Source organism: Wasmannia auropunctata, unplaced genomic scaffold (assembly GCF_000956235.1).
Source record: "Wasmannia auropunctata unplaced genomic scaffold, wasmannia.A_1.0 LD334186.1, whole genome shotgun sequence".
NCBI lineage: Eukaryota > Metazoa > Arthropoda > Insecta > Hymenoptera > Formicidae > Wasmannia > Wasmannia auropunctata.
Window position 1 is genome coordinate 789868 of NW_012028704.1, and position 21702 is coordinate 811569.

The 21702-nt window shown below is 32.8% G+C and overlaps 2 protein-coding genes across 4 annotated transcripts in view; one reads left to right on the forward strand and one right to left on the reverse strand.

Annotated features, from left to right (window-relative positions):
* LOC105459523 (sphingomyelin phosphodiesterase) overlaps positions 1 to 21702 on the reverse strand; it is a 68026-nt gene that overhangs the window by 15602 nt on the left and 30722 nt on the right. Inside the window, exon 1 of one of the 3 annotated variants that reach the window (XM_011705635.1) lies at positions 10303 to 10703. The exons of the other annotated variants lie outside the window; for them this stretch is intronic. The gene's annotated coding sequence lies outside the window, so the exon portion shown is untranslated. Of the gene's footprint in view, positions 1 to 10302; positions 10704 to 21702 lie in introns of those variants that run through there. 3 annotated transcript variants of the gene reach the window in all.
* LOC105459521 (endocuticle structural glycoprotein SgAbd-8-like) lies at positions 18953 to 21168 on the forward strand. Its single transcript, XM_011705634.1, has 2 exons — positions 18953 to 19058; positions 20678 to 21168. Exons 1-2 carry the CDS (start codon positions 19047 to 19049, stop codon positions 21050 to 21052), a joined length of 387 nt encoding a protein of 128 aa, XP_011703936.1. The 5' UTR covers positions 18953 to 19046; the 3' UTR covers positions 21053 to 21168.

The following is a 21702-nucleotide window of genomic DNA, read 5'->3' on the forward strand; positions in this document are numbered from 1 at the left end:
ACGCGGATATACGACCTTCTCCCTTGCTCCGTGTTACGACAAACGAAAGTCACTGTCGCCACGCGAACACGAGGCTGGACACACAATCGCGCGTAACAGCCTCATAATTTCCCCTCGCAAGCGCGCGCAACCTGACGCTCGGTCGGAGTTTCGGGAAGGAAACAGCGCCATGGCATAAATGGCCGTGCACGGATAATTTACAGCGCGTGAAACCACGCCGCTGTGCCACATATGCCGTTGAGAAGGCTTTGCTTCTCGATCGGAGGATGAAAGTTGGCGCAGGGAATACCGAAGGAATTCGCTGGAGAGCAATGTATAGTGGAGCTGTGAGACGGCTGTGATATGCTTTTGAGATTTCAGCAGTGTTGTTGGCAGATTGATGTAGATAGAATTACATAGAGATTGGATCAGTTTCATTCTGGAACATGTACGTAGCCTCGTGATGGAGAAATTTTCGCAAAATTGAAAATGAAGAATTAACTTTGAAAAATTCAATTTGTTAAACATAAAGAGAAGAAGCTAATGTTGTTAAAATATCAAGCTGTTATTTAGCAGAAGAGAAATGACTAAAGGAAAACGGATATTGTAGGATTCTAAAGAACTTTTTCAGCGTGTACATAGTAGATGTAATTCAGTCATTAAATTCGATTGAAACTCGAACTTGAACTGCCTCGAAATATTTTTCCAAAAAAATCTAGACTGTCTTAGTTATATTTTATTTGTCTCTCCCACTTTCCAAATCGAAATATTCGCTTGATAATATCGTTATATAGTCCACTTTCGTCATGGAGTAATCGTAATCGGTAAATTGTGCACATATATGATCGTGCATCGTTTGCTCTTTCTACGAAGCTACGATTCCTCGCGGTCGTTAATATTTGTTTCTAAGAGACGACGATATTCCAGACAGTGACACGAATGATCCACTTTCGTCATCAGCTGGTTTACGATTGCGCGCGTGTGATTTTCCATTTACAAAGTTCCAGTTTCTTCGGCCGATTCAAGAAATCGGGCGCGCTGGCTTCCTCCTTCCTCCCATAAATCGTTCGCTTTTTCACTTTCCGAATCATTGTGCTGCGGTAACGTTATTAGGGATCCACTTTCGTCACTGATGGTTAAGGTCGTTGCCGACGCATAATTTCTGACTTTATAGAGCCATAATCTTCCGAAGGAAGTTCAGGAAGCGTTGCGGCCGGCTTTCATTATTGTCGCGGTCACCTTTCTAGTTTTGTGAGACACTTTGATAAGCAATTCACTTTCGTTACTGGTATCATTACAGGGAATTTTTGTACAAATATTTGAATTATTATTGGCGAAAGCACGAATTATTTAAGACATATATGCTTCCATTAAAATAATGCCACAATTTTTCTTTAATTATCAGTCTCTATAATTTCTTTGTCTGTAAGGTCAAACAGTTTATTCACGGAAGTTGTGACAATGTGTGTGTTAACTTTTGATTAGTATCATACAAATTGTAAAATAGCGAAGTTACAGCTAATTTCACCGGTAGCTATTTTCCATAGGAATTGTACGGAATCCTTTCAAATCTTTTAAATTATATTTTATTCTTTCCACATATTTTTTTGTTTTCTTTAGTGCTAACATTAAATATTTATGTGAGAGATATGTTATATATGGAAAATTTATATCTCGGTAATGGCAGTTTCTATTATCTCGAAATTGTTCTTCAACTTCATTTCTACCATATATATCAGTCAGTATCACAATCATTTTTACGTTTACATTTATGCATCTCGCGATGCTCGACATCGTGCTCTGATGTGCTAATTTATTATTTCTGCGTTCGACAAAAAAAAAGAGAAAAAAAGAAAAACAAAGAGAGCGAAAGAAAGATAGAAGTGAAGTTGAAGAACTTTATTTTTCGAGATAACAGAAATTGCCAAGATAAATTTTAAAAAAATTTTTCCATATTACATATTTTTCACATCAACATTTAATGGCTAAAGAAAACAAAAAAAATATGAAAATTGTATTTTATCATTTTGTATGGTCATTTGTTACAAGCAACTGTCTTTATAAATATATATACTTTGAACATATTACCAAATATGTTATCCAATGATAACTATTATTATTAACCATGCTATTCGATCAAAACGGGGAATTAAGTGAGCGGACAATGTAAGTATGATTACACGAGTCGGAATTTTTACTTAACAGAATATACACGCTATAATTACATATACATATAGACATTATATGGAAAAATTCTCTCATTTTTAATTTCGTAATAATCGTAATGATTAATTACAAAATTTTTCTGTGCGATATTTTCCAAAGATGGGTTAACGAGACATTGCTCTAGTAAACAGAAAACGATTAAAAAATAAATGATACATACGATTATGACGCTTCTTTTGGCATCAATATATTATCGGGAGAAATGATTTTGTCGGCGTTTACTTTCGTCTACTCCCGCGCGCTCGATGTAAGGGATATAGAAATCTCTTTGCACGCATGAACGTTGTATCTTTCCTGTTTGGGGAAAATACACGTGATTTAATGAGACGTATCACGCGACGGAGTGAACATAAAACCGATACATATGTAGATTTCACTGATTTATTTAAAAAATCGATCTACATTTTATGTAGAATTATGTACAATTGATCACGGATATCCAAGAGTCGTGAACATAGATACAATGAAAGATTCTTTGACTAAGAGTCGTTTGAATATCTTTTGTCTTCCGAAACCTCCGATTTTAAATTAATCGCGTTCGGATGAAATTTTCCCTTAGCTTAAATTTTCTCGTTTCAAAATGTGCGAGTGCGTCGCGGCGCACTAAAAAATCTCTGCGGGAGAAATTTCTATGCAGAACTCGAAGAAAAGAGGAGAAACCATCGGCGCTTCAAAGAAAGAACGGCAGACAAGATCACGAATGGAGACATTGAGAGTCTATCGGGACGCGAGAAACTATGCTTCCGGCTAGAAAACGCGCGTAGAGACATTTAATAATATATTGCATTCGCATTGGATCGATCATCGCTGTCGGCTGCTGTCGCGATGATTTGCATGCGCTTAAAATTCTCATTGAATTTTAATTAACGACGGATAATGTCACGTTTCTCGAGCAACTTGACGAGAAGCTATCCGGTACTTTTCCATGTAGATTATAATTTATTACGATTCATGATGATAGGAAGGTATTTTATATAAGATATCCCAAGATATTTCATCGAAGACGTACGAGTCTGATGTTCCTTTGTTGAAACCTAATCAAATTATAACACACATAATTTATTTGTTATATTCTTTAAGTAATTTACAAATTTTTGAATTTTTGTTGAGGCGAGTTTTATATTTAGAACGCTATAGGATGTCCTCTTTAGATAATTTAAATTTAATTTTAATCGCAAAGCAGGTGTGCAAATGCTTTGTTTGTCTGATAACAAGTGATGATTCTTGCAGAGAACGTGCAGTTGCGCAATATTCTTGCAATATTATAAGTGCAGTTCTCGCGAGTCGAACATAAACTTAAATTAATAAGATCTTACGACGTCGTAATGGGCAGTGCCGAGTAACGGAATACAATATTACGAGTTCGGAGAGAAGCTACACCGAAACGTGGATGCAGTGCGTACTTGTCGGATAGATAAAGGCGCGTTCTGACATTATACATTTCTCTTCCTTCTTCTCGTCGAACTTTCCCTTAATTTTAAAAACATCCGCGCAACATCGTTCATGGTAATTGTTGAATCATCGTGAACTCACAGCTTCCCGCGCGATGAAAACTCCTCATATTTCTGCAGCGTAACTTGAATATTCGAGCAATTTTCTCAAAGCATATCCGGCTTTCTAACGATATTTTAATAATTATACTGATTAATACATTATAATGTAGATACATTATAAGTATATAACAATACGATATTAGAAAAAAATATAAATAAATTTCTGTATTAAATTTGTAAATGATGGGATTAAACTTATCTAATTCAAATACCATAAATTCTTTCAACAGCAATAAAATAATTGATTTAACTACAGCGGCATTTTGCATGTAAATTAACAAAAAAGATGTTACTCCTATAAGATCTTATAATTTTCAGAGATTAAACGCGCTTTGTTACCATTTTATCGAAATACATCACATTGCAATGCAGTTACAGTTCACACTCACACACCATTTCCGGTAAAGGCAATTATAATGAGATCACTTCCTCGAATACAATAAATCCACCTGCGTAACTAACGGACAATGTCTCTCACGATGTTGACCTTGGTCGATGGAATTTTTTCTACTCCTTTTTTGATTAACGCAGCTTTACTTATTCAAACATGTCATTGTACAAGTTGTAATACGAGGGTTTCTTCATTTTATATTAAATATTGAAGTTTATATATACATAAGATAATTCACTATCGTTTAACTAGATAAAACTAAATTGACATTTAATTTCCAATCGACAAAGACAGCGTTTAAAGATGTAATTCTAGAAATTGTGTGAATTGTAAACACATATGTTCACACAAACACGTGTGTTAGGTAAAGCTAAAGAATAATATATACGCGATAGAATGATATTATGTAAAAGAAGCATATAGAAATATGTATGAAGCCATATCGCGGCTAAGCTCAGATTTATTATTATAACTGGCATTTCTTTTGCAAAAAAAAAGAGATACAATCTATGAGAGGAGTGTAATGGAACAGTGAAAATAAACCAGGGACAGTGAAAATAAACCATATTGCTGGGATCGTAAAATTTGTTTTTTTCCCTAAACATCAACGGGATTAAAGCATATTAATCTTTACTTTCTACATATTTGCCGTTTCATTTATTCGCCATATATATGACCGGTCAAGCGAATAAAACATTATATGAGCTATAAAAATTATTGGACTTAACAGGCGCTGCGGAAAAAAATTCGATATATGGATAATTAAAAAGCTCCATCTTCCAAGCGGCAAAAGCGACGGCGGTAAAAGCGAGTATCGAAACAGCATTACCCGATACCCGACCTTTCACTTTTCTTTCATATACTTCTTATAAATAGCACGAAACTGTTTACAAAAGCAATTTACAGAAAGTGGAACTTTTCGCGACCTTGAACTTCAATTCTTCGTCAATTTTAACATTTATGCGTGTACGATGTTGTTATCAATATGCCTAATGATATGTTATCGGCAAAAACTATTTTAAAAGTCGCTATCTTCCTTCTTTTGAATATTTCGCATTAATTGCGAAAGAGAATGGCATTTCCAAATAAGGGAAATAATTTATGACAATAACGATACGACGCATCCTTAAAAAAATGCGTTCATAAGCGGTATTTTTTACGTGGTCTTAAATATTTTGTAAAGCTCGTTTGTACTTCTAATAGAGTTTCGCAATTACATAACTGTGATGTCGATGACCATGTCCACAAGAACAATAGGCCTCATGTTTGCGTATGCGTGTGTGTGTGTATGTATGTTCGCAGAATGAAAATAAACTGGACGCGTCAGTGTCCATGCAATAATAACAGATGTTGCACTCGACCTCGAGATTCGTGAGATTGACCAACGCGCGTTTAATTCTTATAATGACTGTTTCATTCATATATCTAAACGTTTTCAGTTTCGAAAGAGCGTCCGTGAACGATAGCCAAATAAAAATGAGATTTTTTTTACATTGATATCATTGAAATAATAAAAATATTCCTCGAGTTGGTTGAAGAATATTTATTTGTCTGCTTCCGCTTCCTGCCGATAAACACTTTTCAAGATCTATAATAATGCAGCAAGTTAGATGATTTTGTTTTCCACAGAAAAGTATGTAGCGTGAAATAATTATGTATTTAATATTCGTATTGAACCCCTGTATTTATCATATGAAAACAATATGATTGAACAAGTTTCAAATAGAATCGCAAAATATTTTTGTGCGAAATTGTACTTTCTCGATTAGCATCAGTGAAAGCGTAATGATTTATAGGAGGAGGATGCATAATCCGGAGATATACATGCATACATGCTCTTTTCGCAAACTTAACAAATGAAAAGAAATATGAGATTAAAACTTCCTTGAAGAGTATCTACTTCTTCGTTTAACATCTGCGACCTGAATGTAAAATTACATTGAGCGAGCGTTGTCTTTCCCTGTCTCATGCTCGACTATTACCGAGTGTGTGACGAGACTCACTTGTTTTCATCACATCTTTATTTGACAGACCCTCAATCAGATGGATATTTCACTTTGGAAAGTAAGATCTAAGAACGAAAGGCTCGACCTATAAATAGCATGATTCAGTGATAGAAGTTCTTTTAATCGTCTATACGATAAATATCATTTTATTTAATATACAAGATGATCTGTTATTAATTAAGAATTTTCTAAGGGATAATTTATCTACATAAAAAAAATATCGAAAATATAGAGCTTTTTATATAAACTTCTGTTTTCGAGAAAATTGAATTGAATAATTAAAAAATTAGTCTTATTAATCTTTTCTTTATCAATTTAGATTCTGAGGCAGTTTTATCAGAATATATAAATAATATTTTATTTCAAAGATATTAAATTATTCAAGTTTCCATGATAAAAGCTCAATTTTCTGCTTTCAAAATTAATTTTCTTAGAAATAGAGCTTTGTACGGAAAAAAATTTATTTTACTTCTTCAATTTACTTTTGGAATGTGGAATCATCATTTTAGTAACAGGCAATAAATTTATATTTTATCTTATTTATAATTATTTGCGTGTCATCACGGATAAATCTGACAGTCTCTTGAAAGAGACCCTTTCTTCCGAAAGACGCGAAAGTTTTATAAAGTAAAAAAGTTAGGATTCAACAAGTTAGCGAAATTACATCGAGCAGCTGTGAAGATTGTCAAGGCTCGCGCGTTATCCCTCGTGATTGCACGACGCTTCGTTTTAGCGCGCGTGACATTGCGCGCGCGATGAGGGCGAGTGACCTAAAAATTTATATAAACAGACGATAAGTCTGGGACCTCTTTTTCGTTGCGCGGTATCGAGCAAGCTCAATTCAACGTTTCGTTCATGACCACGTTTCGTGGCCAATAGCCGATCGTTTCTCATGTCCGCGGGTAACCTACTTTGAACTCCTCGCTCTCTCTCAACGTGACGTCACCAAGTGCCATCGCCATCGGTAACTTAAGCGAGACCCTCAGAATTGCTTTGTATAATATGTTCCCGGAAATTATTAGGCCTCATGTAATATTTAAAGTACCTCATGTGATATTTAAAATTTAGTCGAATCATTTGGATGATAATAGATTTACTTTGTCGGAGTAATATTTTTTGTTAAACTATTATCTAATTTATTCCAATTCATTTGATTTTCGATAAATTATTCCAGATTTCTGTCATATTATACATATAAGAAGTTTTCCATAAAAATATTCAAAATCTCGAAAGAATCAAATTCTGATACATAAAATTTATTTTTATTCGTGTTTGAGTGTATCGTTTGTATCAATTGCAGACCGGCTAGGATATTTCAATCGCGTAATCATATATTAATGATTTATTATCTGTTAATGAACTGTCGTTGAAGAATTGCTGATTAGTGGCTAATCATATAAAGACTCTTAAAAGAATATCGCAAGTGACGCAAATGAGAGCTCATAACGTACGTGTATGTATAGTCCATTGCATATGTATCTAATGCGTGCAGATCGCGTTACGTCGGAAGAATTGATACAAACAATTTTATTATTTTCTTCATAAGCCTACGACGCCAACAATTTCTTCAAAGTGACGTCGAATTGTAGAAAAAAATTATTTCGCAAATATGTGACTCTTGCGTCAACGATCCTCATAGTGTATGCGACAGACAAACAGTGATCTCATTCGTTGTGTCGCAATTAGAAACGTGTAAATAAACATTTTTGTAAGTGAGGCACTATTATTAATTTTATTTTTTGTACCAAAACTTTTTATATTATTTATCTTTCCTTTTTCTCTGATATTTAATTATACTTGATTCAATTTTCAAATCCAGAAAGTATAATGTAGTGCAACTGAAAAGAATAGATCTACTCTCTATATTACGAACGGAAAGCTTAATTTTTTAAATTAAGGTTTACTGTCAACACGACTAACGCTTTCGTGCGTTACTACTTTGAGAGTTCGAACGCATTTTTTTTAATAGGTAATTAATTCTCTTTACATTTAGACGTAAGCCCATCTCTTGAATTAGTCAAATGTAAGAGCGAGATTACGTGATTTTTAATGTATTATATATCACAAAAGTTACAATGAAATTTAAGGATATACGAAATAGTACCAAAAGCACAGATTAGGAAAAGAAAATAAAAGACATTTCTTTGGTATGCATCTCGTATGCGATACAATGGCCAGATAGAGCTTCCTGAATTTCTCCACTTTAAATTCCAGACTGCATGTGACAGATGTGATATATGTATCTATACATATTTACGTAAAAAGATACGATTGTATTAGATGTTTCTTTATGTTTCCAAGGCTCCAACTTCAATACTGTATTTTTCTGCTATAGATAAAATTACAAAACGTTCACAATTACAAACGCTATAATCTAAAAGTAGAATAAAGAATTATTTTCTATTGTGTGATAAAAAGAGTTCTTTACATTTTTTAATTTACATGTTTTATCGAATAAAAAACAATTTTTATATATTAATGAGATCGAGATAAAATTTACGCAAACGAGATTATATGGCAGAAGTAATTTATTATTTTTCAGATAGGTGAAAGAATTATTGTTAGAGATTAAATTTTTTTTCGCTTTTCTGTCCCTTACGTGTCTGTTTGAAAAGGAACAGATTGTTCGTGACTGTGCATAAAAGAATTGCCAAATGATTCCCGTTGAATAACATGTGTCGTGATGTTGTCTGCATATTTACACGTATCCTTTTTGAGACAACGCCGTACGTATCGCGGATGTAGTCAATGTTAATCTAGTGCAATATAGATAGTGTCACGTACGTATATGAATATGACAATTATCGCTCGTAATTATGTAAAGCGCGTGACATACGTGCTATCTATATCTTTTTATTTACTTTTGTTATCATTTTTTATCTATAATATACGGAAAAATTTAGACATATTACAATTTTTCAGAATTTTATTTAGTAGATCTGAAATTCAATAGAATTCAATATAGATAATTTATTCAATAGATTCAAGAGATTTGCTCTGACTCTGATTCGGAATTTTTTCTAATACAAAAAATTATTTGTTCCTATTTTCAGTTGAAATTTTTCTTGCTAAATAAGACTAATTACTTCGATTTGTATACTTCGTGTTTTATCTACGATAAAGTCAATCTGTTCAAATAGTAATTAAGGATTCCATCAACTATACCGATAACTAATCTATTTCAATTTTTTTTTTAGAGTTCATTTAAGGCTATTCACTCATTACTATCTCAAATTGTAACGTCAGAAGCGAGAAAATACTTATATAACTTCGTTATTATTATTTACAGCAGTCTTTGGGTGTGTTCGCGAGAAGCACGTGGTCAGCGCTACTGTCATTCTATCTTTATTGCTCATTAGACGTAAAACAAGGATCAAGTGAATGCGCAAATGCGCTAATAACGCACTTCTCGAACGCACCCTTTGTTATCGTTTGATAGCATTGCATAAATGTGCAACGAGAGAGATATTGAATCGAAATATCAGATATCTCATAGATGTTGTTGAACAAGAAGTGCTTTTCAAAGTCACGGTTCCGAGACGCAGTACAGCGCGTACATCCGCTATCTTTTTGCTAATTAACCTTAGAAAATTTATTTAAGAGAAAGACACAAAGCGTTCTCTTCATTCTTTTGTTTAAATTGTTGAATTATGTTCGTATTATAATTTTATTATAAAATTTTTATTGTTGTTATTTATTTAAACTATAAATGGACGTCACTGCTCCATAAACAATAGCTTTCCCACAACCAGTTTATAATTAGATTCCAAGTAATTTTTGAAACATGTGGTGTAAAGCATTCGTTCTTTGTTCACCAACGATGACCAGCGACAACTTGAAATGTGACCCTAATTAATCATGGGTTAATTTGGAGATAATTTCAATCATCGTTCGTCTGGTATAATTCAATGAACGATGCAATTTGAGCGAAGAAAGGAATATTCTGATAAAGATAGATGTTTATTTTAGTACAGACTTATACAAATTGTTATAATGTTAAATTAAAGATAAATGAAAGTCTCAAAGGAAATTTTAAATGGAAAAACATAACACATTTATCGATAAACTGATAAGACGTTGATTCCAAAATGTCACAGAACTGAAAGTCGCTAGGATTCTTATTTTATTGTAAAGATAAGATACTCACGAAATACTTTCGAAGATACTTTCGAAATGCGATGAGTGTGAGATATAAAATGTCACCTGGAACGTACTAGAACTAGATGATAACTAATCCACAAAGAAGAGAAAAGGAGAAAAAGATAAGGAAGATAAGGAAGGGAACAGGATGTGAATTCTTCAGAATCCACTAAGACGCGCACCGGCTGGCAGTTGATTCGTTCAGTCAATCCCACGACATCGTTTGATTCCGCCTGGACCGTTCGTGTTCTCTCGTCGCGTTCTTTGGATCATAAAAAAAAAAAGAAAAAGAAAGAAACGGGACGAAAGTCACGCGTACGCGACGCACACGCGTGCGATTTCTGTCACTTGTTGGCGTGTCGCGCGCTACCACATACCAGCCGTGCCTTTCGCGCCGAGCGTACGATGTAAACTGATTATTGCTGCATTCGCTCGTACGCTCTCTCGTACGAGATATCCCACCAGCTGTCCGACACGAGTTCAACAATTGGTCGACGCGTACCGAGCAGCCAATCGACGAATCACGCGGCACAAGTTTGAAGAGAAAATCTCTGTGAGCTTCCTTAAAGGGAGATATTCTATCGTATTTTGTTGTATTGAAAAAAAATCAAATTTTTTTAGATGTTTTAAAAGTCTGAAATCGTGAGAGTACGCTCGTAAAACTTTAAGTGTAATGCAAATATTTGTTAATAGACCATAAACTGAAGTGATGCAGATGAAAAATCGTACGGGCTATAATAGCTCGTAAAAATGAAAAAAATTTATTGAGTAAGATTCGTTCGAAGAAACAGAACGTATACTTTATGATCCTGAAATTGCTGATTAAGGTGTAGTTAAAATTTATAGTTAAACATAAAATAACAAAATTGAAACTTTAAACTCGTTTTTCTGGAAATTACATTTTCCTTTACAGAAGTGATTACGAAAAACCATTAAAGATATTATTTTGAAATTTGACATAATTATAAAAGATCGGTTATAAAATATCTTTTTTTAATGCCTGAACTATGATAAAGGCGATACTTACAATAATTTTTATAATGCAAAAAAAAGATAAGAATTTTAGTTGAAAAAATTATGTTATAATCTTTGAAAAGTCGTTATTTTGTCAATTTTTTATTATTAGAAAAAATAGAATTATAACCTAAAGTTATTAAGTTGCAATAAAAATTAATAAACAATAATTTAAAAAATTATATTTTAATTGCTTGAATATTTTTCCCTAAAAAGATTTTTGAAAACAGATGTTACTCCGACTCAACAAAGAATATTCCTTAATTCTTTCGCATGCGATCTTTTTTTGAAAGGGGGAATATAAACGGTTTCATAATTTATATAAAGATTTTGCGATATTGCTGATTAGAGACCACAAATATAATAAAAAATCCCATAGAGAGGAATGGCATCAAAGAAAAATTATGAAGTCCATGAATCCAGTTTGAAAAATTGATTCTTATTAATAATCTTTCAAAGACATATATTCCCATTATTCACATTTTCCAGTATTTCGAACTTAAAATTCAATGCATAATTAAACATATTTAAAAAATATTTCAGTTTTTGACAAATTTTAAGAAAGTTTGAATAATTTGACAAAAAACAGTATTTGACTAGAGAAAATACATGAAAAGAAATTAAATGTAGAAGAATATATGTAGAATGTATGTGAAATGTATTTCACACATACAATAAAAGCGATAAAATGTTTGTCTCTTATTAAAAGCCTCTCCATCCTTCCGCTTAGATGAGATACTCTCCCAGAAAAGTAAAAAATTTCGTCCCTGCTATTATTACTACCGGAATATATTATCAGTCGTATTGCATTTACACAACTTAGAATTTATAAATGCTTTAATCTATTCTATTTTATTGTATATTATATTACATTATTTTGTTACTTTATTTATGGATATGTTAATTTTTTATCTGGAAGAGACATGGAACATAGACATAGGCAGAATAATATCTCCTGTTTCTATGCAACCCGATCTTGCTTCTTGTATTAACGATTTGTGTGGAGAGATATGTACAGCTGTAAAGAGATTATATTATTTTATTACGAATATAAAATAGCTAATCTGTTATTAAATATGGTGTAATAATCTATTAAGCTTTCTTAAAATTTTCTAATATATTTGTGAATACATAAGAAAGAAGATATGATATACCTTTCGATCATTTTAATAATTAGATAGCAAAAGAATACTGTCTATAGATAATTCAGACATCTAGTTTATCATTAAATCAAACAAAGATTTATTTAACTGCTTCGATCACCGTGCTAAGGCGCTGCAAATTGATCTTATAGTTGATCCATTAAAAAGATTGTTGATTATGCTGGAATATACATTCCATTATAATTACAAATATGCTCATAAAAATTAATTTGGAATTCATTTATTTCATTTATATGTATATATATTCGTGTAATATTATAATATATTAATAGAGAGAGAGAGAGAGAGAGAGAGAGAGAATTTTTTTGTAATTGCATATAATGTTAAAATTTTAAATAGCTCATTTATATATTTTTTTTTGTTCGTTATTAATTAAAGAGAAGAATAAGATTTCTGCAAACAGTTGGCAATAGGATTGAAATGATCGCTTTATGACATTTGGATGAATATGACTCATCGCATGGAATGTGATTAAAAATAACATCCAAATGTTAATATCATTGTCGGTTAAGATGAAGACTGTATATAAGCATTCGTAATAAATATTTATATGACTGTATTATTTCTGAGAGTTAACCGTATATTACATGCTGGCAAAGTAAATTACATTGTTTAATAAAATATGTCTTTCCGAGCATAAAAACAGTAATCATTTCCCATAGGTTTTTGGGTGCTAAATACGATCTTGTTTATTTATCGAAAATTGCTCTCAATTTTGAGGAATTTGAAAAATAACTAAAATATAAGATCATTCAACGTCCAAGGAAACTACGGGATTAGGCATTTTTTGTTGAATAGTATTATTATTAATCACTTGTTCGTGGCTGCTGAAATCATTATATAGACTCACCTAAAAATATAAATGCTAATTGTACACTTGGTAAGAATATATATCTGTTACGAAAATTCTATGTGCTTATATTGCATGATGTATTTATGATTACGATAATAATAGAAATTATCATAGCATTTCAAAAAGCGACAGTGGTTCAATATACAGTGGCAAACAATGATTTATGAATTACACGTTAAATACAGTTACATTGCCTATTAATGTAATATTTTTGAAAATTAAAAAATTCGAAATATATATTTATAAAATGTACATTTAAGGAGCTAGGACTTAAATACCAAATAAACATTAAGATTTTAATTTGGGAACTGAATTAAATAGTTGCATTTCGACGAATTAAATACTCATTACTAATTCGAAAGGGCGAAGCAAAAATGATTTTTATCAGTTTATTTTAGCAATTATTTTGGTAAAAAGATTTTCACTATTTCCTACTGTGTGTGTAATTATTTATTGGAATAAGAATAAGAACCAATTATATTTTACGCAGAATAGCAGATGCAAGTCCAGGAGCGAGTAGCCATGAGCTATGAATGCATCTTCGTTAAAAGGAGAAAAAATTATGGGTTTCGCGTTTATTAAGTGCATACAGGTCAATCATTTAATGGCTGTCACGTCTCGTATATGAAGTCGTGAGCTCTGTGGATTTTACATCTTGCGAATATATAATTGGTGCTTCAATCACCTTATGCCATATCACGCGATTTTACGCTAAAATGATTGTTGATTGACGTTTGATGATACTTCGAAGTTTAACTCGACGGTTCTCAACGAGTTTTCCCCGTCTTCGCGAGCAATAATTATTTTATTTCTCGTTCTCATTCGAGACCAGCTATATTATGCAAATAATAACAAGAATTTCCGCGAGATACTTATCTCAATTGCATGATTAGAGACTTAATAACGCGTGCGATGAAAAGCTTGTCGTTCTAACGAAATAACTGGACTTGTCGAAAGTACAATTTTAAGTATAGTTTAACATCAACATAAATGGTGGAAAAACTTTTTACTCAAGATTGACTTCAATGATGCATAAATGCGTAATGCGATGATGTACCTTCGATCAACTGCGCATCACTGCCTTACTTAATTCAAAGTTTTCTAACACGATCATATACAATAATGAACGGCGTGTAGTTTTTCAAAGAATTATAAGTGTGCAAGCAAATTATACACCAGATTATGACGCGATCTTCATCAAAATCATACTATTTTATTCTATAAAATGTTCCATGAGAACAGGACACATCTTACAAACCTCTTCACAGTTCTGTATACCGTACGTTTTACTCATCAAAGGCTATTGCTATCAAGAGATTCCATTCTGTGACATTTCATGTTTTCGATTAAAAAAATTATTATTAATGTTCTACAGGCGTAATAATTAAATGAAAATTAAAAATAAAAATAAGAATTAAATATATCATAGACTTTTCCGAACATGTATTACAATCGTAAAATAAAAAACTGAATGCAGTAAAAGATAAAATAGTCTCTATATGATAGGCATCTTGCAAATCAAATTAATAAAAGTAAATTATAAAAAATATCGTGTAATAAAATACAAAACAAGATAGTTAGAAATGTTTGTGCGAGCATATCGTACACAAAATATATTCTACCTTTATTTAAATTTATATAATATTTCTTAATAGAGAAATGTATTGCAATATTCGTTACAAATTAAAAATTGAATTAAAGAAAAATGTTATGATAACTGAATCAGTATAAAGAATATATGGAATATTACAGTTCATATAGTGTTTACGATCGCGTAAAGATTATTTCGTTTTGTAAATGATGACATCTGCGAATTCTATTTCATTACGGCCTCCAAGAAACTGGTCGCAAGGATAGCGAGATTGATAAGATTAGCATGTGTTAAGAATTTGGAAAGGTTTGATCGCTGACCAGACAGCGATTTCTGGATGAAGTCTGCGCGTGACGTGGTCGATTGAAATGTTTACTGCGTTATACAGGGTGTTTCAAGATTAAATATCTTTATTTGAATATGAACATTCAAACTGACCATCGGTATATTCACTGTTAAAATAAATGAAGCATAATTATCTTCATAATTTACAAAAGTGTTGTACAAATTGACAAATATTTTTTAATGATATGTTGATATAATGTTTGTGTATGATTTTATTAACATACACAAATTAACATACACGTTTACAGTTAGGATGTTAAATCCTGAAACATTCTGTACAGACGAAATAAAGTGAGTCATTCACAAATTTTTGTCTAGAAGCTATCGCGGTCGATCGTTTCACCTTTTTATAAATGCTCGAAACTGCATCACGATTTCGTTACGCGAATAATTTAATCTTTTGTGTCATAGGCGTCAGTTGCTGATTCGTATTTCTTCTTCAAGCATATGCATATTTATTGTAATTAGATGCATCTCTAAGCAGGATATTGAATTTCGTATCAAATATCTGTGATAATATATAGCAAAGAAGAGATATTAGAATAAGCATACATGATAAATAAGCGCAAAATAATTTGTTTCATACAAACAATGCTGATGCTATCTATTTTCGTAGCTGCAAAAAGACAATGTTGCTTCCGCATGAATAATTCTTTATACGATTAATTTTGACATTGAGAATTACGCGATGGTGATAATATCATCTTTTACATATTTATAAATACTTAAGTCTTAACGTACAGTGACAGTTGTGACAATGATATTTAATACCTAAAATTTTTATAGGTAAAAAATAAAGCAAACTAATTAATTAATATTAATAAATGTCATAAATTTATAATTTATCAATTTATTAAAAATTTTAGTTGTTAAAATATAATGCGAAATTAATCAATTTATACGAATAAATATCAACTTTATAATTTGTCAACTTATTAAAAAATTTTAGCTGCAATAACTGCGAAATATGAGCATAATAGAGAAATTTGCACGATAGAATTATATACCTATTTTAAAATTGGAAGAGAAATATATTATATTCAGAAACACACACCATTCTAGTTATATAACGCTATATATGTAGATGCAGCAGATATCGATTACAGCATTGCTAACGTTGGTTTTGCTGCCGCGTGGTTAAACGCTCAGCACGGACATTGATTGGCATCACTTTGTTCCGTTCGAAAATGAGCTGCGAGCAATATCGCACGGTAGCAATATAACAAGGTAGAGAGGTTGATTCAAGAAATTCTGACATTATGGCAATCTGTCATCGCACGTAATTAAGCCGTCACGGCGGCATTTATGGTAGACGTTTGTTCACACTGCGTTGTCTAGCTCAAAGAGAGAATTAATTATACGTATTTTCTCACGCAGCATCGGATATAGACTATGATTGCCTGCGAAGCATCGTAAAGTAATAACGTCGTCAACTTAAAATAATATTAACTTATCGCAGATACATCTATTATAGAATAGTATATCTATTATAGAATTTGATAAAAAGAAAAAAGGAGGAGATCAAATAAGATTTAATATAAAAATTAGATTAAGTTGATTTGATGAACGATATCAATTATTACGTGATATATGTGTTGGTTATTATGTGATATAATTATTTGAAGATTTGATGTCAGACAATGGACAACTGTGCAATGATTTATGTGTATCAGATAATGAATTTTATTGCATTCATTCACAACTTGGATCAGGAATAGATCCAAGTTTCATTCAGAAAATTCTGACGCAAGAGTGGCCGAGCACTATCATTCAGAAACAATTTGCTTGAGTAATGGCCACCGTGGAAGACGTAACGCGCGCGTAATATCGCCGAAGGAAGCACAAGGACTCTAACTGCGTTTTATCTTCGTTTCTGCTTCGGCGGCGCGTCCCGCGCGTTCATTCCTCTGAGGCTTGTTCACCAACGGGCAGTTGCAATCGCAATATAATTGTTCTTGAGCGCTGTGAGAAATTCGTCTCCTCTTTTCGTTGTTAGGAAAAAAAAGGACGGTCGGCCTTCCGTGCCTAGGTATATAAGACATTCTTAGGCAAGGTCGATGTCGCAATGCCGGCTCGTGCGGACGCACCTTGGATTTATCTCTCGTACGAATTATCGGCAGATTCCAAGTAGCTCGGCTTAATATATAGAAAAAAGACGGTCATTTTTTTTTATTACAACAATTTTAGGTGAAGCGTTCGTAACACACCAAATCGATTTGCGTTTAACGAGAATGTAAGATTAGTCTTCTTTTGCTCATCGATTTTTGCACATGGAGCATAATATTCGTTGTGCCCGTCTGAATTATTGACGCAATCTTGTACATGTAGATTTTGCTTAAAAACATGTAAACGGGTGAATGGAAGGAGTCGCGGCCATGCGCCGACAAAGAGACAAACAGGGAGGGAAAGCACGATCGGGCATTAAAGTCTCCCGCAGTTTACGTTCATGTGTCTCCTCCTGCGATTAATCATTCTTGATTATAATTTTATGATTCAGAAATATCGACATTAATTTCGCCGCTATGATGCCATCTTTTAATACTTTTGCAATTTTTCACACACTTTCACAACACATAGGAAATTTGAGAAAATAATTCCCTTTTCGTTTTCAGATCATTCGATTAATATCAAGTCGATTTTTTCTTAATGCACTATTTCGAAAGAACGCAACATCAAATTTACGTTCATATTAAATTAATTCATATTATTTACACAAATGTGTTGCTTAATGTGTCTAAAAAAATTCAAATAATTGTAGATATAATTATTTTAATTTATATTTTTTATTATCTATTGTAATATACAATGTTATTGATTTAAAAATTTTGAGCAAAAAATACTCGTAAAGCATAGAATGCAAGATTTGGTGCTCGAGCAACCAGTAAATCGTGGATCAGCAGAGCGCATTTCCTTCCCATTTGTTCAAGTAATATGTGTGTCTAGCAAGGATCTATCTAGGTTTATCGAGATGATAAGGAAAATGTACACGCGATCGTGCGGTGTACGTTTGTTTTACAAATAACAAACGTATACTCTCTTAATAAAGAGTGGCACATCCCTTAGAATTATTCAAATCCCATGAATAATTGAGCAGCAAGATGATAATCAACATTTTCCGGTTAGGTGAGAATTCCCCTCGGAATTCCCTCAGGAGAGAACTTTATCTTTGAAGCCCAAACAAATTAATAAATATCCGACTGTGACTACACGGTGACTCGTTGAAATCACTAAACGCGTATAAGATGCTCCTTGAACGCACGTTCGAATTCTATTTTGAAGAAATATCTGAATTTCTAAATCACATGCGAGATTCCAGCATAGGCGAAACTTTCTACATTACGATGCACGCTCGGGACATTACCATTATCGAAATTCGTTTGTCTTTCGTCCGCATTATGCACTACGCCACGTGAATGTTGAGCTCTTGAAGACGACGTGCGAACAAGTAATACAATGTCAACTGGTTTCTCGGTTATTATGCAATCGATCGATTTAGGTATCGCATGGAAAGGTCAAGTCGAGTGGAGATTACTTTTGGCAGAAGATTCTATTCCAGCCGGGGTCTTCTCTCTCTCGTTTCTTCCCTCTTTCTCTTTGTCCTTTCTTGCCATGCCGTAGCTGGACAGAGCCCTGGCTTTTTCTCGTTTTCGGCTACCATTGCGATCAGGGAAAGTGGGGTCTACGGTTTCGTATAAAAGCGCATTCGGGTCTCATGGCGATCACACTCGAAATCTCATCACGCTCCTCCATTGGATCGACAGGATTCGAGCCATCCGCACGACAAAATGAAATTCCTCGTGAGTTGTATTCCCACTTTATCTTCAATTCTGCTATTTATAGATTAAATTTAGCTCATAAAGTCAATATCTAATATTATTAATATTAATATTATTAATATTATTAATATATATTGAATTCTAATCGAAAAATAAAGAATACATATAGATATAAATGTACAAAGATAGAAATATAAAGGAATAAAGAGCGAAGAAAGTGACTATAAAGAAAGATATAGGTATAGAATAGGAAGCAATTTGTAGAAAAGGAATGGATAGATGTAGTTATATTATTAATTGTAAACCAAGTTTCTCCTGGCTTTTATGTATGCTGAAGGAAATAATATATTTTAATTAAATTCTAATTAAATTCGATTCTGCATTTTTACATTTTTTAGTTTAAACTTTTAAAATTGTATAAAAAATTATAAAATCTAACTTAACTTGATTAACATCTGTGAGCCTAATCCGTATATATTTCGATACAATTAAGAAGAAACTCTTTTTAGTCTTTTTTTAGATTCATCAATGCCAACCATTCACTCGGAATAATTCTTGGATTTCCCCATTCGTTTCAATCTTCTCCGATTGTTGCAAAAATAGCTTATTACGTTTCTGTGATCTAATTATGTGATCTAATGTTTGTATAATTAATCGAGAGAAGAATAGAGTGTTAACTAGTGCAATAACAGATCAACTGCAATAAATTGTGTTTAGATTCGCGTTGAGAAACGGCGGACCTTTAATTATTTGTCTATATACGCAAACTATTAACTCGCTTATCTCAAGATTATTTAACATCTCAATGATATCCAATCTTCTTTTCACGGATTTGCTACGAAACCTGTAATCTTTTTTTTGCAGTGTACAATACTGTGCTGCGCAAAGTAGCAATTTTTTGCCTTTTATACTTTCCGGCCAATTACAATGATTTTACATAATCGACAAACGCCCGTTGACTTTTAAATATCAAAAATCAATTATTTAACTGACATCTTTTGAGTACTTATTAATTAATAGTTTAATCCAATCGATAATAATGTTATAAACGATAATGATGTTATAAATTGCTGCGTTTGCTTAATAAAATTCTAACTATAATATATGCTAATTGTGTCCATTTTTTCAATATTATTTAATTATTATATAATTATTTAATTATTCAATATTATATAATTATCCTTTTTAGTAATATCTACCTTTCTTATTTTATCTCGATATAGATTCACGTTTTGAATTATCGATTGAATTATTGATTTTGAAAAATTCTTTACAACGCTTGTGTTAATAAGCAAGAGTAAGTTCACACTTCTAATCTCATATTTTTAAAGAATTTTCCTAAATTATATGAAAATTAAGTCAGGTCTCTGAAACTAATTATGTTGGACCATCGAAATAATTATACAGGACGCTCAAGCATGATGATAATGCTACAAAAAAAATTTGATATTCCATGAACCAGTTTGAACATTCAATAAATTATTTAGATAACCCAACATAATTATTTCAGATCTGTATCTAGCTAAATTTTTTAAAATATTACCAAAACCATTCCTTTCGTGCAGGAAATGATAAAAAATTATTCTCACTGTTTGTCTTATTATATCTATTCTCTTATTCTATTCTGATTTCTATTTTAGATTGTGACCCTCGCTTTAGCCGCCGTCGCTCTGGCCCAACATCAACAACAGCCAGTGGCCATCCTGAAGCAAGCGCAGGACATCTCGCCGGAAGGAGCCTACAGTTACACCTATGAGACTGAGAACGGAATTGCCGCTTCCGAGCAGGGCTCGCTGCAGCACGTTGGACCCAAGAACGATCCTGCGATCGTCGCCCAAGGTAGCTTCCAATACACCGCTCCCGATGGCACTCCCATTGCCGTCTCGTACGCGGCCGACGAGAACGGCTTCCATCCGCAGGGTGCCCATCTACCAGTCGCTCCAGCAGTGCCCGAGTTGATCCAGAGGGCTGTCGCGTACGTTCTAGCCCATCCGCAGCCCGAGAACCAGCAATAAATTATTATCGATGACGTTTAGCAACATCTCCGGACAAAGCGCCTACCTCTCGAGCCACTCAAACTATAGAGATACAAACTGTTTCCTTAATATATAAATATAAATATTTAAGAAACCTTTCGACGTACTCATTTGCCGATCCGATAAATCCAGCATCACTGTTTTTGCCTAACAGGGTAACAAAACTGAAAGGATGTTATTTTTGAAGGCACACTTCTCCAACGTTTAAGACAGTAGAATTAATCAGTATAATAAAAAAAATTAGTCATATAATTTTTGCAGACAATCGTGACTACTTCCATTTAGAAAATTGTATTTAAATATAATACTTTGATATATTACAAGGATCAAGAGATAGAAAAAAATGTATTAAAATTTATTTTAATTTGATTTGTACGCTAATCAACTAGCATACTTCGCACCACAGACATCACGCTACTTTTAATTTATATTATAAAAATTGTAATTCTCTGGGTCACGTAAATTTCGCAGATTTTGTAGGAAGGACACGACAAGATATTTTACGATGTCTTGTATATGGTATGCGCGCCAGATATTTCCGGCCAGAAGACCCTGGCATTTATTTTTACGCAACACGTATAACCGCGTTACACCACCACGCCAGTTTAGCAATTTTGACACGCGGATGA